This window comes from Alexandromys fortis, unplaced genomic scaffold, assembly GCF_014885135.2.
Source record: "Alexandromys fortis isolate MF-2015 unplaced genomic scaffold, M_Fortis_MF-2015_v1.1 scaffold_31, whole genome shotgun sequence".
NCBI lineage: Eukaryota > Metazoa > Chordata > Mammalia > Rodentia > Cricetidae > Alexandromys > Alexandromys fortis.
The window spans coordinates 1,108,462-1,130,921 of NW_026067974.1; the positions used below are offsets into that span (position 1 = coordinate 1,108,462).

The 22,460-nt window shown below is 48.7% G+C and overlaps 1 protein-coding gene across 7 annotated transcripts in view; it reads right to left on the minus strand.

Moving 5' to 3' along the window:
• Positions 1–22,460, minus strand: part of Msi2 (musashi RNA binding protein 2) — a 461,743-nt gene that overhangs the window by 231,488 nt on the left and 207,795 nt on the right. For all 7 annotated transcript variants that reach the window (XM_050157119.1, XM_050157114.1, XM_050157113.1 and 4 more), the window contains exon 6: positions 8,333–8,425. In XM_050157119.1, coding sequence (XP_050013076.1) covers positions 8,333–8,425 — 93 coding nt within the window. The remainder of the gene's footprint in view (positions 1–8,332; positions 8,426–22,460) is intronic.

Genomic DNA, 22,460 nt, shown 5'->3' on the forward strand with positions numbered 1-22,460 from the left:
TTATAAAAGGCCGTTAGCGACCTCAACAACCAAAAATCTCTCATTATAAGTAATCCACTTGCAGAAACTGCATCTTCTACAGCAGACCACCTAAAAACCACTTCCTGTAAACAAACCACTCTGCTGGGCTTTTAAATCTAATTAAATCCTCACTTCGCTCTTTAACTACAAGAAGCTCACTGAGTGAGGGCAGTTTTTTATTATTATTATTATTTTCAGTAGTCACAGAAATAATCCCCAAGTAGGAGCCAAACAGGAGCCCAAAGGCACTCTACACTCCAAACCACCATGGCACACCTTTCCTGCCTTCCCCATACAGTACTTTCACCGTTAACAATTCCTTGTGCTAACTCTTCCCCCAGTTGCAGGTATAAATCATGAGGGTAAAATGTAAATAGGTGTGAATGAGAATCCCAGGCCACTGAGGAAGGAGGATTTAAATCTGTCTAGTCATGGGGATCATACTTGTTGGGTCTTTTCAGAGCCTAAAGGAGTCAGGCTAAGACTCCACGTCCCCTTTACCCTGCCCTAGGGACAAGTCCCTATGAAGAGAAACCCGTCAGTAACAGCACTAGGGCAGTTGGCCGGCTTTATGCTGCCTCCCACCCTCTTTTCTCTCTTCCATCCGTCTCCACCTACTCCAGCTGCAACAAGTAACCAGCCGCCTTCCGCAACCACAGACCCTCCATCCGGATTTCTCCGCCCAAGAAACGCGGGAACAAAGAAGAAAGCCCTGCCGCCCAGGTGGCAGAGAGTATGTGACCTTAAAGCAAAGCAGATCCCACTTTGCCATCAACTCGACACCAAAAAAGATGACATGAAGTGAGGGAGAAATGGAAACGGCAGAGACAAACTCAATTTATTTATTTTATGCAAAGTTTTCCTGGTGCTTAGTAATGCCTGCTTTCCCCCAACCATTTAATCTCTGCCTCCATTTCATTCTTAGAGGACTGTGATTATTCTAATTCAGCATTTGGATGACTTCATTTCCGCTCAAGTACACCCAGGTCAACTTGGAGAGAAAAGAAAGAGGAGGAGAAGAAAAAATAATCAGCTAAAAGCTATTAAATATCAGCCGTGAGCCTCGTGATTGGTTTTAAAGGCAGTGGTGAGGTTAGCGACAGTCAGAAATGCAATCCTCCAGCCTCTTCCTGCTTATTAAGGTTTTTTTTTCCCTGGGTCTTTTCTCTACTGCGGCTTCTTCGAATGTAAATAAAGCACCGACTGGCAACCCACTCAGGGCTAATTCACAGATACCCGAGTCTCCGGATACGGAGCTGTAAAAACTTACAGGGCAGAAAACTCGACAAACCGGGCCATTCTACACAGGCCGTTTCTGTGAGGACAAAAGAAGGGGAAGAAAGGAGAAGGGAAAAGAAAAGCAGACGTGACCCGTGTAATGGGGCGTCCCATTGATGGGGTGGGGGTGGAGCAGGATCTCCATATCAATGCTCACTCCACAGAACAATCGAGTTAGAGGTCTATGCCAAGTCTAAATGAACTGTGCTTTCTCTCCCTGAAGAACCACCCCTTGCACCCACTGGCACAAGCCTGGGCCATGATTTCTGGTGCATTTTCAGTTCCCACTGAAAACCATCTCGGGAGAGAAGGCTTTCCTTTCTCATGCTAACGACGCCATTGTAAGTGACCTCTCCAGAGGCCTCCAGGAGGACTCTGAGAAGGTGAGCCCCCTGGAAGTACTTCCTGTTCCCTCCCACCCCCACCACAGGCCCCATTAACTCCTTTGCTCCCAAGAGCTCCCCGGTCCTGCCTTCTTTCACATTAAGTAAAGCTTAACCCATGCGGGGGGGGGGGGGGGGGGGGACACCGTGAGAAACAGCCATGTCTGAAGCCTTGCTCCTTTACCTAGCATGCAAATGAATGTGCTATTTGATTAACATAATCTCCAAGTTTTTCCCAGCTTGCAACCCAGAAGGCACCGGGGTATTTTTCTATTTGTATATTTTAAAACACTGTTAACAGTGCAGTAATAATGTCTGATGCCTTTGCCTAACAGCTGGCTATATTTTGTACACTAAGAGGGAAATGGGAAGCTTTCCTGGAAATCTAGGGTCTATTTTAGGAATTCTTGTTTGAAGCAAAAACATGAAGATTTAGGAGAAGCGAGGCTAGGGAGAGGAATCTATTTCTAACTCCACTGGCCATAGCAGAAACAAGGTTGGGAGGCTGAAGCGAGCAGAAAAACACAACATTTTCGAGCACCAGGATGATTGACAGCCCAGCACAAGGACCCTGTTTGCTGGTGGTGATGCTGTCGGCACCTGGGCCTAAAAGTGGATACGGGAAACGAGGCCGCATTTTGCTGTCCACTATGGAGGACCCTCCCTGTGTCCGATTCAGACGTGCTTCTGAAGCCAGGGAATAACACAAACCAGACAGAGTGAAAATAACACGGAGGCAGGACTGGCTTCGCGCTGGGCTATCACAGGAAGAAAACTTAAACCTGAAACTTCACCTTGGTCATCCAGAGAGGGAGAGAATGAACCTCCCTAGCCCTAGTTACAAGTGAAGACAGTCTGAGGAACACTCCAGGCTCTGGAGAGGCCAAGCAGGTGACTGAGGAGGCCCCATCTTTCAGCCAGACCACCTGTGCAAACCCCTTCAAAAGGCCCCATGGGAGCATCACACAGCCACAAAGGATACACACAGAGTTTTGTTTTCTAGGCTCCTGAGGGAATCGAGCACCCTGCAGAGAGAGCTCTTTATCTGGGCCGCGCATTTGGAGGTGACAAAAATCTACCCCAGAATCACAGTCTTCTTTCAGGAACAGGGGTGACTTGCCTCTGTATTTCTCACAAATATCTTGCTTTTCGAATTTCAAAGCCTTTACACTGTTTTTACTTCTAAGTAAGATTCGCTTCACACCTTCTGTATCAAAAGGAACTTGAATGAGGGTCACAGACACACCTCCAAAGCCCCACCTACAGCCTGGGGCTAAAAAACAGCAGGCACCAGGTTGACATATGCACCCACCCCCAGGACACCCACGGCAGTGGAATAAATGAGGAGACTCCCTATGTGCAAAAACCAGTTCATTCTGGTTTCCAACTGGTTTTCCCCCATGAAGTTTTCAGACACCATTCTCTGGAGCCTTGGCTAACTTTCTCAGTTCCTCACACAGCCCAGCTCTAGCAAGGAGGGCACAAAGAACTCCCTACCTCCTTCCCAGCCCTTCCCTGGGACCTGAGGAGCCATAACTTCTCAAACCCTACCCCTGCTTCCTGTCTCTGCATCCCACCACCACCAGGAGCAGCTGGCCCAGGAAGGGGTTAAAGCCCTCATATCAAACCACAGCTCAGGCCCTGGCCCAGAAGGGACATGGGAACCAGGGCAGCGGGTGATAAAGGCTGGATTGTAGCAGCCCACTGGATTGGAAATGACTTGTAGGCCTAATGAAACAGAACTTTGGCAGTAAAACAGAATGAAAGGAATGAGACAATAAACGGCAAGACAAAGGGTGCAGAGTCGGTTCAGCTTAGCAAAATAAGCTCACTTTGTTGCTGGGAAAAGCCAAAGCCGATTAGGATAAACCAATGACTAAGCATAAGTCTTCCAAACTAATTACACAGCTCGCCATGCGAAGTATAATTGGAAGCCTCCATGGTTCTCACTGGAGTCCTGTAAAGTCAGCATCACCTAGCGAGCCGAGCTGAGCGAGCTGGGCAGAGCTGGGCACTGGAGCTGCCCTGGCATCTCGGGAGCAGCTAAGAAGTGGGAAACTTTCTGCTCTATCCAGGGTAAGGCAAAGGGGTCATTCTGCTTCAAGTCTTCTTTGATCCCAAATCCCTTCCAAGAATGTGAGAGAGTGGAACTTGAAGGAGGGGCCCAAAGAGAAGAGGGAGGAAAGTAATGGAGGGAGGCCTCTCCAGCCCAGGGCACTTTGGGGAAGAGATGAGCGAGCACTCTGGAGAGGCTCTGCTCCGGCACATCATAGCATCTGTCATCTGCCAGGTTTTGGAATGGTCCATATACATCATTCCTGGATGTATGAAATCATGAACACAGATAATGTTCACCGAATAACCAAGGCAGTTAAATAAATTACTGGAGATCAGCGTTTCTGACAAATGAATAAACCGTGCTCCCTGTGCAGGAGAGCCTATTGACTGCCAAGGCGGGAGGCAGGGTTCTATCAAGAGTGCAGAGGCTAGCTTATGCCACAAGTGCCCACCCAGGCTTTACCTGGGCTGTGTGACCTTAGGCAACTTCTTTCTCTTCACCCACATAGTGGAGATGCCATGCGACTCACTTAACATCCTTGAACACACATTTTAAAATGCATTAAAAGCTTAGCACCAAACACATGTAACTGTAAAGCAGAAACACCAGCACACAGGAGAATTTAAGACTAAATTCGGAACATCACGAGTTTTGATCATTTAGACCTTGTGCCTGGAACAGGAAGACTGAAAGTAACTCACTCAGTTTTTCTGGGTCTTACTCATAGGACGAAGATTCCAGATTATAAATAGTGCCCTTTTCCAAATAAAGAATGTAGTCTCAAATCGAGATGCACTGCCCTGCATCACGAAGCCCAGGAATAAACTTCACTGTGCTGAGGTCTGTTTGCTTACTACATACCATGCTCGCTACTGTAAGCAATGTATTCTCCTGTTAGCCTACAAATACACTGGGTTATAATCTATCTACTTAGAGTTATACACTTTCTATAGGACTTTTCACAGTTTAAAGCCAGCCTTAGGGATAATTCAGTTCAGGGGTCAACAAATCTGGCTCTCTGTTTGTTTTTATCAAGTTTTATTGGAACACAACCACAGCCATCTGTTTACATGCTGGCTGCAGATATTTTCACCCAACGATAACTGAAGCTACAATAGAGACCATATGGGTTGCAAAGCAATTTTCTAGCCTTCACAAATCTGTCAACGGTTTCCCCAGTAGGGAAACTGAGGCCAGAACCAAAGTCTGCCAAGGTATTGCTGGAGATCATTCCATAGTCAGGCCCAGCAAGAAAGTCTTGGAATACCTTCTACTTTGCCATTCTCCATGGAAGGCACCAGAAGTAGCCACCTAGTGGGGAAGAGTAGCCTTTTAAATTTGCTAAGTCCTGTGCCGTCAGCTTCATTTTATGACCACATTTTAGTATAAACAAGTACCAGCATTTTTAATGGGGCAGGTCTTCTGAGAGGAAGATGGGAAAAAACAAAAAAGGTTGTTAGGCCTCCATTCTGAGTTATTTCAATCTAACTCTCTCTCTCTCTCTCTCTCTCTCTCTCTCTCTCTCTCTCACGCACACACACACACACACACACACACTCCACTTACAGCAATGACATATTTATACTCCCCCTAGCTCAGCCCCTTGAGAGCAGTCCTGTCCGTGTTGACTGCCACCTGAAATAAACAGAGCAGCTGCCACCTCAGGCAAGACAGAAAAAGGGAAAGGATGGCAAATGATGGGGAGTGAAGCCAAAAGCGTGGCACACCCTGCATGGAGGCTGCAGTGAGATGGAAGTGCAGATGTGGAAGAGGAGAAGAAGCTGGGTGTGCACTGTCGCTCAAACTTCAACCCCGTGGTCTCTACCATCCTCCCAATCAAGGAGGCTACAGGACATGGATTTTCTCCATGCAGATAGGGTGTGGAAGTGCAAGTTTAACACCCCCCACTTCTACCCCCATCCTCCCCTTACCCAACCCTTGGTGGATACTGAAGAGACACCAAGTCTTCCTCTCCGGCCAGCACTAGAATCCTGTTTATCTGAAACACAGGGGTGCCACAATCTATCTCCCAGAGGAAAATTGAACAAGATAATGTAAGGAAATGGTTTGACCCAACGTTAGTAGTGCTCCTCAGAGGCAGTAAACTTGTACCTCGCCAATCTGCTTCAAGACAGCCCCAAACAACCACACACAGGCATGTGTGTGTGCATGCAAGCTGTGAGAATGCTTCATGTAGCAGTCTACACACACACACACACACACACACACACACACACACCAGAATATACTTTAACAAATGGTAAAATCGGTGTGTCAATTTACCCACTAGGACCTTTTGCAGTGGCTGGTTTTGACTCACGGTCCCCAAGGCCTACCCAGAGACTCTCTCTACTTTGATCATTCTGGATTCAAATGAACGAGACCAGAATCCAGAGAGGCAGTGAACCCTGCCCCAGGGGCCACAGGCGGAACACTAGACTCTAGCAAATGACAAAGAAGCTCTTCGGAAGGCAAGCCTAGATAATACTCGAGCGTATGGATGAAAGGAGCTCGTGAGTACAGAGTCTTACAGGTTTTGATACATTCAAAAGCCTCCTTAGTCCTTTAATAAAACACTCCATAAGTTTATGCATCCCGTGAAAATCCACAAATATTACTACACAATTAACTGAGCAGCATCCGACTCAGCGAGTGCCATGTTAGCTAAGATGGTCTGGGTCTGTGGCTGCTGCCGAGACAAAGGGACAACTGTTCTCAGGGCAGTGCTGAAAGCTGCCAGGGGCAAGGCCAAAGGCTGCAGCACACCCACTGCTGACGCTCTGAGTCACTGTAAGTGTTCATGAGAAACAGCAAAAAGGAAGAAAGGAAGGAAGAGGGAGAGGTCTGAGAGGAAAGCAAGCGAGGCCGAGGATGTGCAGAGATGCGCTGTCTGCGGCAAGTATAAGCCTGTCTGGAATACAGTAACAGCTCATCCAGGCAGCCGCAACCTCCCTGACACCTGCAAATGGGCCTATGAGATTCCAAGGCAGGTTACGGCTCGAAAAGGAAATCCCGCCTCGTGTTTGCAAACACTACCCCTGGACTCAATTTGAAGGTAGAAAGACGGCGAGAGGGCCCACCGTCCAGACTACGGTGCAAGAAGGACTTGTCTCATTTAATTACTTCCAATCCTTCTCCCTATGCAGGGAGGGGCCAGTGATGGATACTTCCCTCTAGTGTCATAAATCGCTCCTGGAAAGAGAAGCCCTGTGACTCCGGTGGCCATCAGCACACTTTGCTTTCCCTGTGAGCCACCCAGAATGAGTCAGCCCCCAGGCGGGACATTCAGGAGGATGAGGAAGGCCTCCTTCAAAACCCATCTAGGTGGGTAACTCCGTGCCATTTCAAATGCATAGCTGAACTGGAAGATGCTGTTTGCTCTTTGTTGTATGGCTTCCCCCATCCATGCAGAGACTGATTCATACAAGAGACAGGGCGGGGGTAGGGGGTTCAATTCAAAGCTAAACAAAGGTCATACACCCTCACCTCAGGCGGTGGACATAGAGAGACATGATGGTGACTGAGTCATGGCTGTCTACTGCCCTGGGCAAGCAAGCAAAGCATAGAACCTTCAGGCCAATGAGTGGTGGCAGTGCCCTTGTCCTGGCCTACGGCAAACAGGACAACCATCGTGGGAGGAGATGAATGATAAAAGCTCTGAGTGGGCACTGCACCTTCCCAGGGTACCACAGAGCTCTGCCACGTCAGCCTGCCAGAAGGGAAGAAGCAGACCTATGATGGAAGGAGTCGCTTCTATGCTTGGGCTCCCATGACAACTCCCACGATTACTCAAAGAATCAGGAAGTGGGGGCCAGCTCAGCCATTCACCTGCCAAGCTCTTAGATCTATGGCTTCTGTGGGAGTTAGAGAAAGGGGACCACACAAAGGCACAGGGCAGGGCACTGTGCAGGGCAGCATGACATCTGAGGAGATAGCCACCTTCAGGAAGGACCCATTCATATGCCACTGCCTCTTTCACCAATGAAAAAGCAGCTGACAAAGACATCACCCACGGATATTCATCTCGTATGTCTATCTAACCCCCGGACCTTCTCACGCTGACTGAGGACTCCTAGTCCTAACAGTATACCACAGGGTGTCATTTTGCTTCTGTCTCGTGAGTACTCTGGTCAGAATGATCATCAGCACAGCAGACATCATTCCTGAGTCTCCCTGGGCTGCAGCCAAGGGCCCCAGAGACCCTCATCTCTGAATGCCATTTTCCAGGAATACAAGGAATGAGGAATCCCAGCACTGGCTCATGGGGTTTAACCTCTCACAGCTTCTGTGGGCGCCTGTGCCCTGTGAGTCACAGCCCCACATCCTTTCCCAGTCCTGGCCCCATGTGGCTGGCAAACGGGAGCAAAATGGTACTGAAAGGCCACTCTGTGTGCGCCTGCAGGCGCACAAGGCTCCATGCCAACCAAAGCCGGACTCTCTCATTGCAGCGCCTGGAGTTTCACGTAGATCCTGACAGGAAGTTCAAGGACCCAGTTCTAGAAGACACGGCTATAGCAAAGGCCCAGGTAGCTGCATCGGAGGATCCACCCACACCCATGGGCGGCACGGTCCACCCACGGGCAGCGCTTACCTTGCCAAACTGCTCGAAATACTGCTTGACATCTTCCACCACAGTGTTAGCAGATAATCCTCCTACGAATATTTTCTTTGTTCTTGTGACCATCTGCAAGAGATGACAAGAGGAGGGCACAGGTTAATCAGGTTATCAGAAACATGGTTGGGTAAGACACTTCAACAAGCCTCGCTTCCATGTTCTTCCAGGAAGTCTGGAATCTCCGCTGGCCTCGGGAACCAGACCATTAGATAGTTAAGGACGCTAGAGTCAGTCAGTATGCATTAGCCTAGGCATTCAGCCTACCAGAGAAGACTGGAACTTCTTGACAGCAGAGGAGCCCCCAGGATCTCTGTGGCCACAAAACATGGCTTCATTACCATACCAAGAAAAATCCCACAGCAGGCTATTTTAAAATCAAAGAGACACAAACAAAACACAGCTAGATGCGTAAAGATGCTCAGATAGTAGCCAAAACCTTGTCACTTAGGACCACAGCCCCAAGATGATGTGGGTAACTAGAAAAAAAAAATTGGATGGGTAGAGAAAGGGGGTGGAGCTGGCAAGAGTTGTGGGAGGGGTATGAACATGATCAAAGCCTGTTTCACGAGCTTCTCAAGGAACTAATAAACTGGTGTTTAATTGAATACATACGGACTAGGGATAGCTCTTGCTTCAAATGCTCAAGGCTTTGGCTCAGTCCTCCTTACTTAAAAAAAATGTACATACAATTCAAAGGAGGTGTGGGCTTTCTACGTTCAGCTCTTCTCATGCTGGCCTATGCCTGACGATAAGACAGGTGCTGACCTGGCACTCAGGGACCTCCCTGCAAGCCCTGCCCTGAAGGCCTTCCAAGGCCCCTGGACTGCCTGCAGCTCACTCAGTGAGCCCTCTGCCAGTCTCACTAACCTCCAGGCTTCCACACCGCTATGCTCGCAGGCCTTTCTCCCCGCAACGCCTCTCCACTCCCAGGCCTTCCCAATGGCAAGCTGCAACTAGTCTCCAAATTTCCATGACCTTCTTCTAGCTCCAAAATATCCATGTGCTATCCCAGCCAGCCTAACACTAGTCTCACCTCCTGTAAAGTCACCTGACACCAGCCACACACAGCTACACACACACACACACACACACACACACACACAAAGTTAGCAGATTCAGGCTAAACCACTCTCTTGATTGAATGTCCAGGCATGGACTCTGCAGGACCTCTATTACAACAACAACAGGGCCTTGCAAAAGAAGCTAACACTGAAATCCATTGAGGGCAAAAATTAGCAAATTATGGCCCATGTTCTAGAATGGGACCAGCTCCAAAAGAAAGGAAGAAGGAAGTCATATCACACAAATTGCTTAGGGCAAGGACCACAAGTCCTATAAGAGGAATAAACAATCAAGGAGAAGACTGAATTTGGAATATTTGTGTTAGTAGGGGTTTTGATGTTAAAATTTAAAACTGAAAAGGCAGGTACACAACTCTGCACACATAACTCAGGAGGCTGGAGGAGAGCAGAGTTTAAGGCTGCTGAGATTATGTCTCAAAAGGGGGGGTGGGAGTTAATAAAATAATTGAAAAAAAGTAGGAAAATTCAGTGGACACCAAGATTCACCATAAAAAAAAATAGGTGTCATCTACGCTATTAGTGGTGGAAGCAGGATACAGGACTGGCAACACGCTTTCCTGGATAGCTATCACACTAGGATCCTCAAAATATTTGATAAGACAATGAACCAATCCACCCAAAACAAATCACTCAATATTCACGTTGCACATCCAAGGCACGCTGCTGACATGCTGGAATAGAAAGACACCATAAATCACCCAGCACCGGTGTCTCACTGCACTTGTAACTCTCTTGGATTGGGATTCTCTCTTCTACTCCACAAGGTGCTGTACCAGATCCACAAAATGCCCCCTGTGACCTCTGCCACCCAACCCTCATGAGTTCAAGACTGAACTAGCTAAGTCATAAAGAGGCGTCCAGACTTCAGGAAGCTTAGGCTTTAACAGGCAGCTCTCAGTGGGCATGAAAGTCACATGGCCAATGGCCGATCCCAAACTAGAGCAGTGTTTCAGGAGGACACGGTGAGTCCTGCCAGCTGCGTCCTCCTGCTGTGTAGGAACCCTAAGAGTCTCAAGCTGGCGTTCACTGCTTTTCTTTCTGACGACTAAGGCTAAGAATGAAATTGGCAATGTGGACATTCTAGAAAAGATCCTGCGGGGATCCAAAACGAGGTGCCCATCTCCCAGGCTCTCCCGAGGAGCTGGCTGCAACCTCTTCTTGTTCCTGACATTCATCCGCCTTCTCGCCCGCTTGTAAGTCCTCCTGATAGACCAAGATCTCCTTGATGGTCAAACTCTATCAAGGCCCTGTCATGGTTGATCTGGACTGTGAACTCGATTAGACTGCAATAGTTGAGGGCATCAGCAGAGTGTGTCTGTGAGAGCATTTCTAGCATCGACTGACAGGAAAGGGGAATGACCTGCCTGGGTACCGGAGGAACTATGCCAAAGGCCAGGGGCCCATTGAAATAAGAGTAGGAAAAGGAGAAACGCAATGAAGCCAGGCACATTCGCTCATTTTCACGCTCTTTCCTGCTGCCCTACACTGGTTCCCAGGTCTCCATGCTAGAAGCTGCTCCCTCCACTAAACTGAACTGAAACCTCAAGCCAGAAGTAAATCCCTGCTCCTTCAAATTGCAGTCAGCCATAGCCATGAGCAAAGCTAACTAATGTGGGCTTTCTTCGGATTTCACTCTCTTCCTATATTTACTAATAGCCAAGTTCTACTAACCTAACTTCCCCAACATATTCACTCAACAGACGCATTAAGGGCTGGGCACAGGAGCATGGGCTCTAAGAGAACATTGGAATTCAATCCACGGTAAAACAGAGATATAATAATCAGCTTAGCGTACAAGCTCCCAAAAGGCCCAAGCTAAATACTATACGCCAAAGAGTCTAGCAGGGCACACTGAAGACAGCACTAAGCAGTCACTACAGCTGAACCCAAGGCAATTACTTAATTCAGCCTTTACACTTAAGAAAAGTGCACAGCAGAAAAACATTTTATACAAATAGCGCTAAAAACAAATCGACTCCTATTATCCCATCCTACACCTCAGTAATTTAGAGAACACTTTTTCATTTCTGTGTAATAATCTGGCGGTCCTGTGCTTTAATTTAGTGCCCCTCCCCTTTAAACTCCAACCGAGTAATTAAATATCTGTAAAGAAACATTGACAGGAGCTCAGGAAAATCCTAATCCAGGCCCTAAGAGCACCTCCGGTGGGACCTTCCAAGGCAGAAACTATGCCTCCTCCTCACTGCTTAGAGATGGGCAACACGAAGCTGAGGCCCTACCTAGATTCCAAACATTCCTGGGAACCCAGAGAAGAAAAAACGACCACCCTGACTTCACCTAAACTCCTGAAGCTCAGCAACTGGTGAAATGAAAAGATCCCTTCCCACCCGTTCCACTGTTGCCTGGCAGCTGTGAGCGTGCCAGGACAGAGCCCTAAACACGGAGACAGGCAGCACACCATAAATCTACACAGTGTCTCCCCAAAAGCCTTTACAAAACCCTTCCCTTTTTGGAAGGATGAGAAAAAGCCAGGCCCTGGACAACGCACCAAAGCATCAGAGTTATTAAAAAACATCCTTTCTAGGATCCGGCTCAGACAGAGCAATGGCTCTCTCACTCCTCGGCAACACTCAAAAGAAACTGGTTTCACCAGAACCTTCCAGACGTGAAAAAGCCAGAGGGGAAATATTAGCTTGGTGAGCTGCTTTAGGAGAGGGGAGCACAGACAGGGGGCAGGGGGCGGAGCATCATGAGCTCCCCCACCAGGGGTTCTGGGGTGGGTGATGGGCAATGAAATGATCTACTTGAAGAATCTTGACACCATTACTGCCAAATGGGCTGTAGACCACTCTGTGATTTGCATTCTGGCGAGGGATGCAGAAGGCAGAGGACCTGCAATCACACATTCTTCCCTCTTTCTGTTCCATCTCCATGACTAGTAAGGAGGGCAGGAAGCAGGGAGGGCTGGATGTTGTGCTCAAGCTCCCCATAGAACTAAACAGGAGTCACCACAGTTGCGTAAACACCATGCAAGGTTCGTGCACAGAACTTCAGGATGCACATGTGTGCTCATGTGCAATAAAGCATGCTGGTGTGTGCTAGGGGTAACTCTACTCCATCCTGAGTCCTAGCTTCTATTTCCTCAAAACGATCCAGTAGCCCTCCAAATTGTAACCTTCCCCTGACCTTGGAAATGGAGCCTAGGAAAACGTCTGCACTGGTCTCCAGCTCTATGCTCATCTGAGTTATGAAAAATCCTTTCCACCTGGCAAATGAACCACTGGCATCATCTTCCGATGCATCTCAGGGTATGACCATCCCAAGGGAGTCCAGCTGTGGAAAAGAGGAGTGGAGCTTCCCCTTGACATCAGTAGATTCCACACATGGGAGTCTTGAACACTGGCCACTGCGCACTAAAATTATCCTGGTTGGGGATTGTGGTGGACAGCTGCAGGAAATCCTTATATTGGAGTGTTTTGCACCATTGGGGGCACAAGGGACCTATCCAAGAGCCCTGCGAACCCAGGATTACAAGGGCTACAAGGCTTCAAAGGTGTCTCTCTCTTTATGGCTGAGGGTGTTCCTCTGTGAAGTGATGTATAGGTGTGTGTGTGTGTGTGTGTGTGTGTGTGTGTGTGTGTGTGTGTGTGAATGAGATCTACAGCTTGTGTGCACATGAGGAAGCAGGGCATGGTCAGACTCTCAAGACCACGCTGTGAAGTTTTACATCTAGACCCATAATTTAACTAAACACCAAAGCTCTGCACACACTCACTCCTTGGCGCTACAAAAGCCCCAGCATGCATGCCAGTTCTGAAAATTGCTGTTTACACGTGGCCTTAGCCAGCTGCTAACCACAGCTGCAAAGATGTCCTACCTTCCTGTCTCAAACTAGAGACCTGGTATGAGGAGTTGGGGTGATTTTGTTTCTGCTTTTTTTTTTATGAGTATTAAAACTTTGCTTAAAACAAAACAAAGCAAAAACTATGCTTCCATTTGAAATGATCACTCAGAGCGAAGCCCATTTGTGGGTCTTATTCTACAGTCCAGGTTTGAACTTGAGGCGATTCTCCTGTCTCAGCACTTCCAACTGCGGGAACACAGGCGTTAGTCATCACTCCTGGCTATCAATTACGTTTCTACAAAGTAAGGTAAAGAGTGCACTATGTGTGCCTATGTGAGTGCATACACGTATGTAAAGCAGAGTCGGGTGACAGGAGGTTGGGGGAAGTGCATCTAAGAAGACACAGAAGGGGGACGCTAGATCTAATAGTATCACCCCAAGAGAGCTAGTAATCCCGAAGATAAAGAAATCTCAGAAGGAAAGACAAAAGTACAGTATGTCTTAACACAGCAAATGCATGCAAAGGTAGGAGTGGCTCCAGACAGTCCTCAATGGGCAAAGGCCCTCAGAAATCAAATCCACTCTTGCTATTATCAGCTCTTGGAAGAGTTCAAAGTCCCCTGAAAACACAAGCCATCTTCATCCCTAAGAGCCCAGGCTCCTCTCCCCCATGTTCTCGCCCTTGGAAACCCTACAATGGAGAAGACTCAAGGAAAGTGTTAGAATGGAGAATGTGGTCGGACCTTGAAAAAGATCCAGTCCATCACCCCCATCATGTGGACAGAGAAATCCAAGCAAAAATGAATCATCTCCAACTTAAAGACAAGGTGTGCAGTAGGGAGGACTACTTGCCAAGGACTAGACAGGATCTCTATCCATTAACCCAAGAACATGGTGCTCTCCACATGACAGACAGTGTTCCCTCTGCATTTGAGAATGTGATCCAGGCTTCATTCTGAAAACATGTCCAGTGAGGGCACAGAACACTCCCAACACCACCACCCAGAGCCCCAAGACCATTCCCCAAGGAATTCCTCTAAGCCCCAGGACTTTTTCCACCCCAATTTTGTTGGAATGTGGTGGAGGTGGTGGTGGTGGTGATTTGGAACAGTGTTTCACTATGTAGCCTTGGCTAACCTGGAACGCACATATGTAGACCAGGCTGGCCTAGAACTCAGAGATTTATCTGCCTCTGTCTCTTGAGAGCTTGGATGAAAGGTTTCTACCACTACCATCCCGAGTTCCCCCGAGTTTTTCCATCTTTCTTTATACACACCACACCAAAGTACTACTCTTGCCATCCCCGCCACAACCACCACCGCCATTCCCACTACCATGACACCGAATCCTGGCGAAGCTCCCTTAACAACTAAACTAGACCCAAAGTAAGGCACCAGGTCTTCTCCAAACATTTCTAGATCTGACTGGAAAACACAGTGGACTAAATAGGATTCCTCCAGAATTCATGTCTCCTGAGAGCCTCAGCATGACTTTCCTTGGAAAGAAGGTCTCTCCGGGTACAATCAGATAAGGCTCTTGCAGTGGTATCATCCGGGATATGAGTGGCCTTTCAGTCCAGGGACTGGCACCCTTACATGAAGAGGATGCACAGGAAACAGGTGGCCAGTGAAGACAAGGGAAGGTAAGAATGATGCCGGTAGGCCTGGAGGATGCCACCCAAAGATCAGACTTCGAGATGGTGAGAGAATGTTTCTGCTGTTTAAACCACCTGGCCTGTGCTCCGTGCACCACGGCCTCCCCCATTAGAGGTGCCTGACGGGAGGGTGGTGCAGAACCCAGGGCAACTGTGAGAAGAGGCCACCCTGGCTCTGAACACATGAGGAAGAAGGGCCAGAGTGTGCGATTGGGCAGACTGCTGCCAAACACCAGAGAGGTAAGAAAGGGTCTGAGATCAAAGGCTAGGCATTTTGGGGTGTCCCCTTCCAAGCGCAGAGCTCTCTGTGATCTGGTCTCTGTCCTTCTCACAAATCACCTTACCACAGCCTCACGCAGCCCAGTAACAGGCCTCAGCCAACAGAGAGTCAAAGCCCTTCCCCTTCCGCTCACAGAAGCCTCTGCCCTTTCATTTATGATGATGTTGATTTATTCCCCCCTCACCCAGCGGAAAGACACAAAAGGGAGCTGAGGACACCAAAATACAAAACTGTCTTTTAGCCCTTCTAATTTTAAAACAAAGATGCAAAAAAACGTCAACCTAGGCCCTGCAGGCTCTGCTGCCTCGGGGGAGCAGGCTGGCTCCTCTTCCCAGAAACTTCAATCTTAGGCACACACTCAAAAGAATCGAAAGCAGCCTTCCAAACTAAAACATTACACACATATTGGTGGGGGCCCCGAAGTAAAGAGCCAAATGCTGGCCAATGGGAGAGTGAACAAAATGTCCAGATGACAGAATGGCATTTGGCAAGAAGAACGGGGCACCAACAGGTGCCGGACATGAGTCTTGATACCTTATGCTTAAAAAAAACAAGAAAGAAAGAAAGAAAGAAAGAAAGAAAGAAAGAAAGAAAGAAAGAAAGAAAGAAAGAAGGAAAGGAGGGAGGGAGGGAGGGAGGGAGGGAGGGAGGGAGTCATTGTCACAGACCATGTACATGACTTCATGAATTAAAATCTGTAACATGGAATTCAATGGAGTCATAAGGCAGGGGGTGGGTTTATCAGAAAAGGCCAGTGGTGCCCAAAAAGAGTGCAGAATTTCATTCTGAAATTGACTGTGGAGGTAGGTGGTTGGGTGCGTGCATTTATCTGTGAATATACTTAAATCTACTAAGTCGTAAGCCTCAACATATAATTTGTACTTTTTTAAAAATTCTATCTCATTAAAATTCCAAAATTAAGCTTGGGGGGATCCCTAACCTGAGACCCTGAATACCAACAGGTTAAGATCAACCCAAGCCCCCACGAAGGAACTCTGTGTACTCCTTCTATCCTGTCTTCATTTAATTCCACGTGCCTCAAGTCACCCACCTGCAGTTGCACAGCCGGAGGGAAAAGTGTAAGTAACAATATTTTATGTTGCCTATTTCAGAAATTAACTTAACTTCAGGGGAAACTAATTGGGGCAAGAACCTCCCTCCGTCTAGAGCTATCTTCCAGAGAGCACGAGGGTTCGCGCTACAATGTGGCATTCCCTCCAAACAGCTTTAAAATTGGAAGGGGGAAAAATAGCCTTCATCTATATGGGGTTGGAATATAATTTACACACAATTACACAACACAGTCAGGTTACAACATTACCTCTGGTTAAAACAACGGAAACTAGGCGACAGGAGGACACGATTTCATAATGCAATGATCAGGAATGCATTCCTGGGGTGCTCACACAGCCCACCCTCATTCCCAGAAACCCTTTGCAAGGCTCCCTCCCAGACTCATTTAAAAACTACGACTTCCTCTTACCCTTGGGGGGAAAGCTGCAGTCACAGAGGTGACCTGTCCACAGATCCTATCAGACAGTAATATCCTAGACAGCGGCACTGCATCACACCGGGCTGGGGTGGGGGTGGGGCAGGGACAGAACACCAGGCTGGGGTGGGGGTGGGGCAGGGACAGAACAGACAGGGAGATGAGCGGTTGCTTCGGAAAAGCACAGGAAATTAAGGAGCGTGATCCACACCGCAACTGACGCCGCGTGAGATGGCTGGCTGGCCCGCATCCCTACCACAGGCATCCAGGCTGCTCTGTACCCACGGACAGCTGCTCCATCACTCCATCCTTGGGAATCCCCCTCCCCCAGCACACACACCCATGAGTTGAACTCACTGTGGCCAAGGCCCCCCCAAAACTTTCTCCAGTGTTCCAATAACTACCAATACATCGCTGCAGTTAAAACCCAGTGTCTCTGCGAGCCATGGCAACAGGCTAGATTAAACAAGCGCCCTTTACTGTGGTGACCCTGCCAGGAAGGCGTGCCTGCCTGCATGCAGGAGGCACCTCCAGAGCCCAGCCAGGCAGCCAAGGCGATTCTTCACCAACTACTGGGGAGACTGGGAGGAGGGAAGGCACACAGGATGGTGGACTGCCGTGGACCCTTCCCCGTGCTCACGGAACCCTCAGTACCCACCCAAAGAGAAATTTTCTAAGTGTGCCCAGGATGGGGACACAGACCCAGAGTGATTCTTCACAGATTTAAAAAAAAAAAAATAAGAAAAAGTAAGAATAAGTTCAAACTATCTCCTGTCAGTCTGCCTATGCTTGCCTTTTTAAGCACATCTCTGTCACATGGACGAGTCAAGTATAGCTCTAAACCTCACTTTCTCTCTTACATCAAATGAGCATAAGATCTTAACCTAAATAACACAAACTGAGACCACCTGCTACTGTGGAGTTACAACTGAGCATACCTACATGGGGGGGAGAGGCAGAGAGAGAGAAACCAAGTGATGCATTGGTTCACGGACTGATATTCTTCTTCCTCCAATAACGTTAAGGAAAACCCACCCCGAGTGAGCCTGTGTATACACATACAGCCTCCCTGAGAGCTCCCCCATCACCTCTCTGCTCTAGTCCTTCCGGCATCCACTCCCAACAATGTCTGCAGCTCTCCTCCCTGGAAGCTGGACCACATACAGGTGTCAGGATGTATCACACACACAGCCACAGGATGCTCAAAGCATCCCTTTCTGTCTCCCAAACACTACGTAGATACCACACTGGTGGTAGATGGTTTCCACACAGAAATTAAGTTTCAAACCACCTCACAATCACAAGGGCATGCCTGCTCCTTTGCCTGTCTCTGTGGGGGGTCCCCTTGTCCTCCACAGGGACATTTAGGAACCACCAAGGATGGGATGAGACGCTGTGCTGGAAAAGTTCCATCACTTACATGGCAAGGATTATAGGCCCCCAGATTCACAACTAAGGCAGGCCATGCTCAGCAGACGCTGCTGGACCCGGGGAAGACAGTCCAAGGGAGAATTCTAGAACCATCCCTCCAGTAATTTAAGAACAACAACCTGACCTGCTCCTCTTCAGAGACAGAATAAAAACTTCACTGCTTGGCAGGTTCTAAAGCCCCTGCACCCCATCCCCCAAGCCCTCCAGTTGATTTCACGAAAAGAACAAATGGCAGCCTTAACCCTTAGCCCTGATTACCGTCATTACCATATTTTAGATGTACGTGGCAATCAGCTCCTGATGAGCACGCTTTACCTAATCCACGGCACAGAGAGGGCTGTGCGCGCTGGCACTGGTGCTCCCATAGCGCAGACGCTTGGCCCTGACTGCCATCTTAGTGCCAACAGACCATGCCCAGCCCCACCCTCAGTGACTCCCAATTCCGGGGTCCAGAGACAGATCCCAGCGTCAGCAGTTCTTCAGATGTCCCAAAGGGCTAGACTGTGCGGCCAGGGCTCTGCAAGAGGCTGCATCAGGGCATCCTCGGGGAAGAAAAGGGAGGTGGGATGGATGGCTAGGCTCTCCTCCACGTGAACACAAAGGAAAAAGATGAGCAGCTATGCAGAAGCCTTCAGGAACTGCAAACTAGGAAGAGCTGGGTCACTGCCCCAGCTCAGCTTCTTCCTAGACGTGCAGGAAGTGGGCATGTTATAGGTGGGGACAGTGCCTATGGGGACTGCTACAAGAACCACACAAAATGTGTATGTTAAAGCACCCAGCCCATAGAACACTCTCCAGAGATGTGGACTGGTCCCAGCAGAGTGCAAACACAGAGAAGAAGAAAAAAAAGATAAATGGGCAAAGATCACATCTCTGGTAGCAAGCCATAGTTGTTCCCTGTCAAAGGTGCTCTAAGGACCCAGCTCTGTGTTAGGTTTGGTGGATGCAAAGTGGATGGGAGCTGATTCCACTTCAAAGATACTCACAGCCAAGTAAGAGGCTGGGCTTGGGAACACAAGGCTTGGGCATGGCCTCAAGTTTGAAGGTCAACTGGGAATGCTTAGAAGACTTAGGGAAAAGGGCCTCTGAGGCAGAAGCTGGGGCAGCTTCGATGGCTAGCAAGAGTTGCTGGTGGCTACTAGTATGGTATAGTATGCTGGTGGAGCGCAAAGAAACTGGGCAGGTGGACAGCAGACTCCCGCAGGCCAGGCCAGAGAAGCAGAACCTCCAGGCGGCTTAAACAAGGGAGGGGCTCTTCATTCCTGTTGATAAGGAGAAAAACAGGTCTGCTGGAAGTGGAGAGATGGGAGCGGAGCCATTTAAATACTAGCAAGAAGGTCTGGGCAACCGAGTAGTTGTGAACCAGGAAGAAGATACCGGGACACTAGCCAGACTGCATAACGTACAGTCAAGGTCCGCTTTCCTATCCAAGACTCCTTCCTGCCTCTGCCACTAGACTGTTCTAGAAACATCCTGAAGAGAATGTCTAAAAGGAGAGAAGGTGAGGCAAGGGTTGCATAAAGAGAGATAAGCACATTGCACCCTTGGCTCAGTGGTCTCTGAAATACCCAACCTTCTGTTAAGTCATAAATTCAAACTGTCACGGGGTTGGGGAGGGGATCAAGCCCTCTTGTCCCCATAGGAAGTGCTGGTGTGGTTCCCCATCTTCTACAAGTAGGAGGGAGAAGAAAAAACCCAAAGCAGCATTTGCAGTTAGACGGACACTTAAAAGTTACAATATATTTAACCATTTCACCCCCTCAAAAGAAGACGCTAGGTGATTTTCCTAAACCCAAGAGGGTTGCAGAAGCTCTGAGAACCAGATTTAGAGACGGAAGGGAGGGCAGGAGCAGGCGCCAATCCCAGCACCCTGAGCAGGCCAAGGGGTCAGACCCGAAAGAGGAAGAACTTCCGCTGTGGATTTATGAAGGGACCTCAGCAAGCAGCAGAACTCCATTTTCTTCTCTACAAAATGAGATCAGGAGCAAGTAAGGCACCAAGTGTCAAGGCGCCAGGAGTAGCAGCAAGCTAGGATTCTTGTGCTCGCAGGGAAGTGGAGGGTTCTAGACCTCCTGGACCATACAGCAAGAAAATGAGTATATGTGTGCATGAGTACTCACTTTAAAAAAAGAAGAAGGCGGTGGGAGTGAAGTAATTGGCATACGAAACATGCTTAGCGTGGTATGGGGCTGGCGTGGCACACACAAACGTCATCTCATTCTTCCGCTCCCTTTCCTTCCGTCCCTCTGCCTGCTTGCCTGGGAAGGAGGGTCAAACCTTCCCTGCCTGCCTCCCGAACAAACGAAAGCATTTGCAGAGGCAGTGTATGCTCCATAAACTAAGTAACTAATTAGTCACACAGGTTTCCTTCAGCTTTCCCCACACACCACCCTGAATGGGACCACCTCTGGCCGAAGCCTTGGCAACCATTTGAGAGGGCTGAAGACATCCCAGCATAAAGATCACAGCCGCTGCCAAGGAGAGGCAATGGCTTTATCTGCTTTCGCCTCCACAGCCCCTGACCTTCTGGAGAGGAACAAATCGCTCCCCATTAGGAAGGTCATTCTGTGGGAAAGATAAAACTATCCGTGCCTCGGGGGCAATATTTCTCTGCTACACCCATATCCTAATAGGTCCGAGTTCTGCACATGCCAGACGTACTTCTATAAACTCTCACATAAAAGAAAACTTGATTTTCCAGTGGGGTAAATGGAAGGAGAGAAAAGAAGGAACCCTCCAAGCAAAGATCTTAACAATCAAACAGAGCTGGGCCAGGCAGGAACTACTAAACGTGAAACACAGCTGATGTTTTATAGCCACGGGGTCGGCCCCACTGGAGAATACTTGCACAGGGCAAACCGGATCGAGAGCCGTGTACACCTCCCGCTAACTAGTCTGGATGGCTGTGTACGGAGGTTAAAGGCAATGGGGGAGCCATACATATCAGCCAATGTGCAGGGAACTCACACTAGGCACTCACTATAGAGGGCTATGAAAGCCCTCGCGTGGCCCAGTGCACCGTGCCTACCTCTCTCTGAGGAGCACTTCTTGACAGGGATATTTTTAACCTTTGGAATGGTAGCCAAGCCCACCTTGCACTTGGCAGCTGCCTTGCACAATCAAGTCCCTTTCATCAGGGAAGAGAGAGCTGTCCATCCGGTAAAACCTCATCGTGCACTACTCACTCACTCCCTACACACACACACACACACACACACACACACACACACACACACACACACACACTGGCGCAGGGTGAGGTTGCGGACCAGGTGTCGGGAAAAGGACTCAGTCAAATTCGCCACCCAGAAATCTCGCCTCCAAGGGACAAGACAGTGGTCAATCTACCCCCAGAATGAAACGAGGGGCGTTTATCTGCTTCCCTGTACTGCGAGTGTAGAAAGCCAGACAATCTGCAGATGATTCCAAGTCCCTGGACACCATATTCGTCTCTCCTCTCATTCTTGCACTTCTTATTGTGAAGCTGGGCACGAGCTCTCGGGAGATAAAAGCCTTTGTTTCTAAGGAAAACAGCTGGCCAGAGTTCTGTGTAATAGCCACAGAGATGCAAGCAGAAAGTGCTGTGATGGAAAGGTTCCTCCACACTGAGTCAAGCAAACCCTTCCCTTCACTACTAGTTGGCCATCTGATAGGGTAGATTTGTATGTGAAAACTCACTGGTGACATCTGGTAAGAAGCCAATAGTATTCACAGATCAGATCTCTAAGCAAATTTCCATCACCGTTGTCACCTGCTATTAATTCCTCAATACTAACTAAAGATGAGTATCACGTCAACCGCTACCAGCCCTAGAATCCCAAACTGAAAGGTTTGAGCCCCTGCTCTGGAAGATTCCAGCAGCAGCCGAAGGAGCATGCACACAGTGGCATGACTATTGAAAAGAAGGAAGGAAGGATCCAGTCCTGGGGCAGAGGAAAGGGAAGCTTCAGAGATGAGACGCTGGACTGGGGTTCTGAAGGTTGAACAGGAGACTTTCAGACAGGCTTCGTCACATGGGCAAGAAACAGCATCCCTGGCTTCAGCCACTCTAAGTCTGACAAAGCTCCAGCGGAAATCAAGGGGAAGGAACATCTGTTGGGAGATAAGCATGGAGACACAGGCAAGGGTGATATCACAGGAGTCTTGTGGACTGTAACCAAGGCGACTGGACTCCATCCTGCGGGCAAAGGCTCATCGGTCATTAAGTTCCAAGCAGCTGCCTGAACTCAGGCAAATCGCAGCCTATTTTAAGAGTCTTCTCCTGCCCCTCACAGAGGCCCTCCTTGTCTTCCTAAGCAGCATCCACATTCTTGAAACCCGGGATACCTCTGAAACTATGCTCATCATGCGCAGCTGTTCTCCA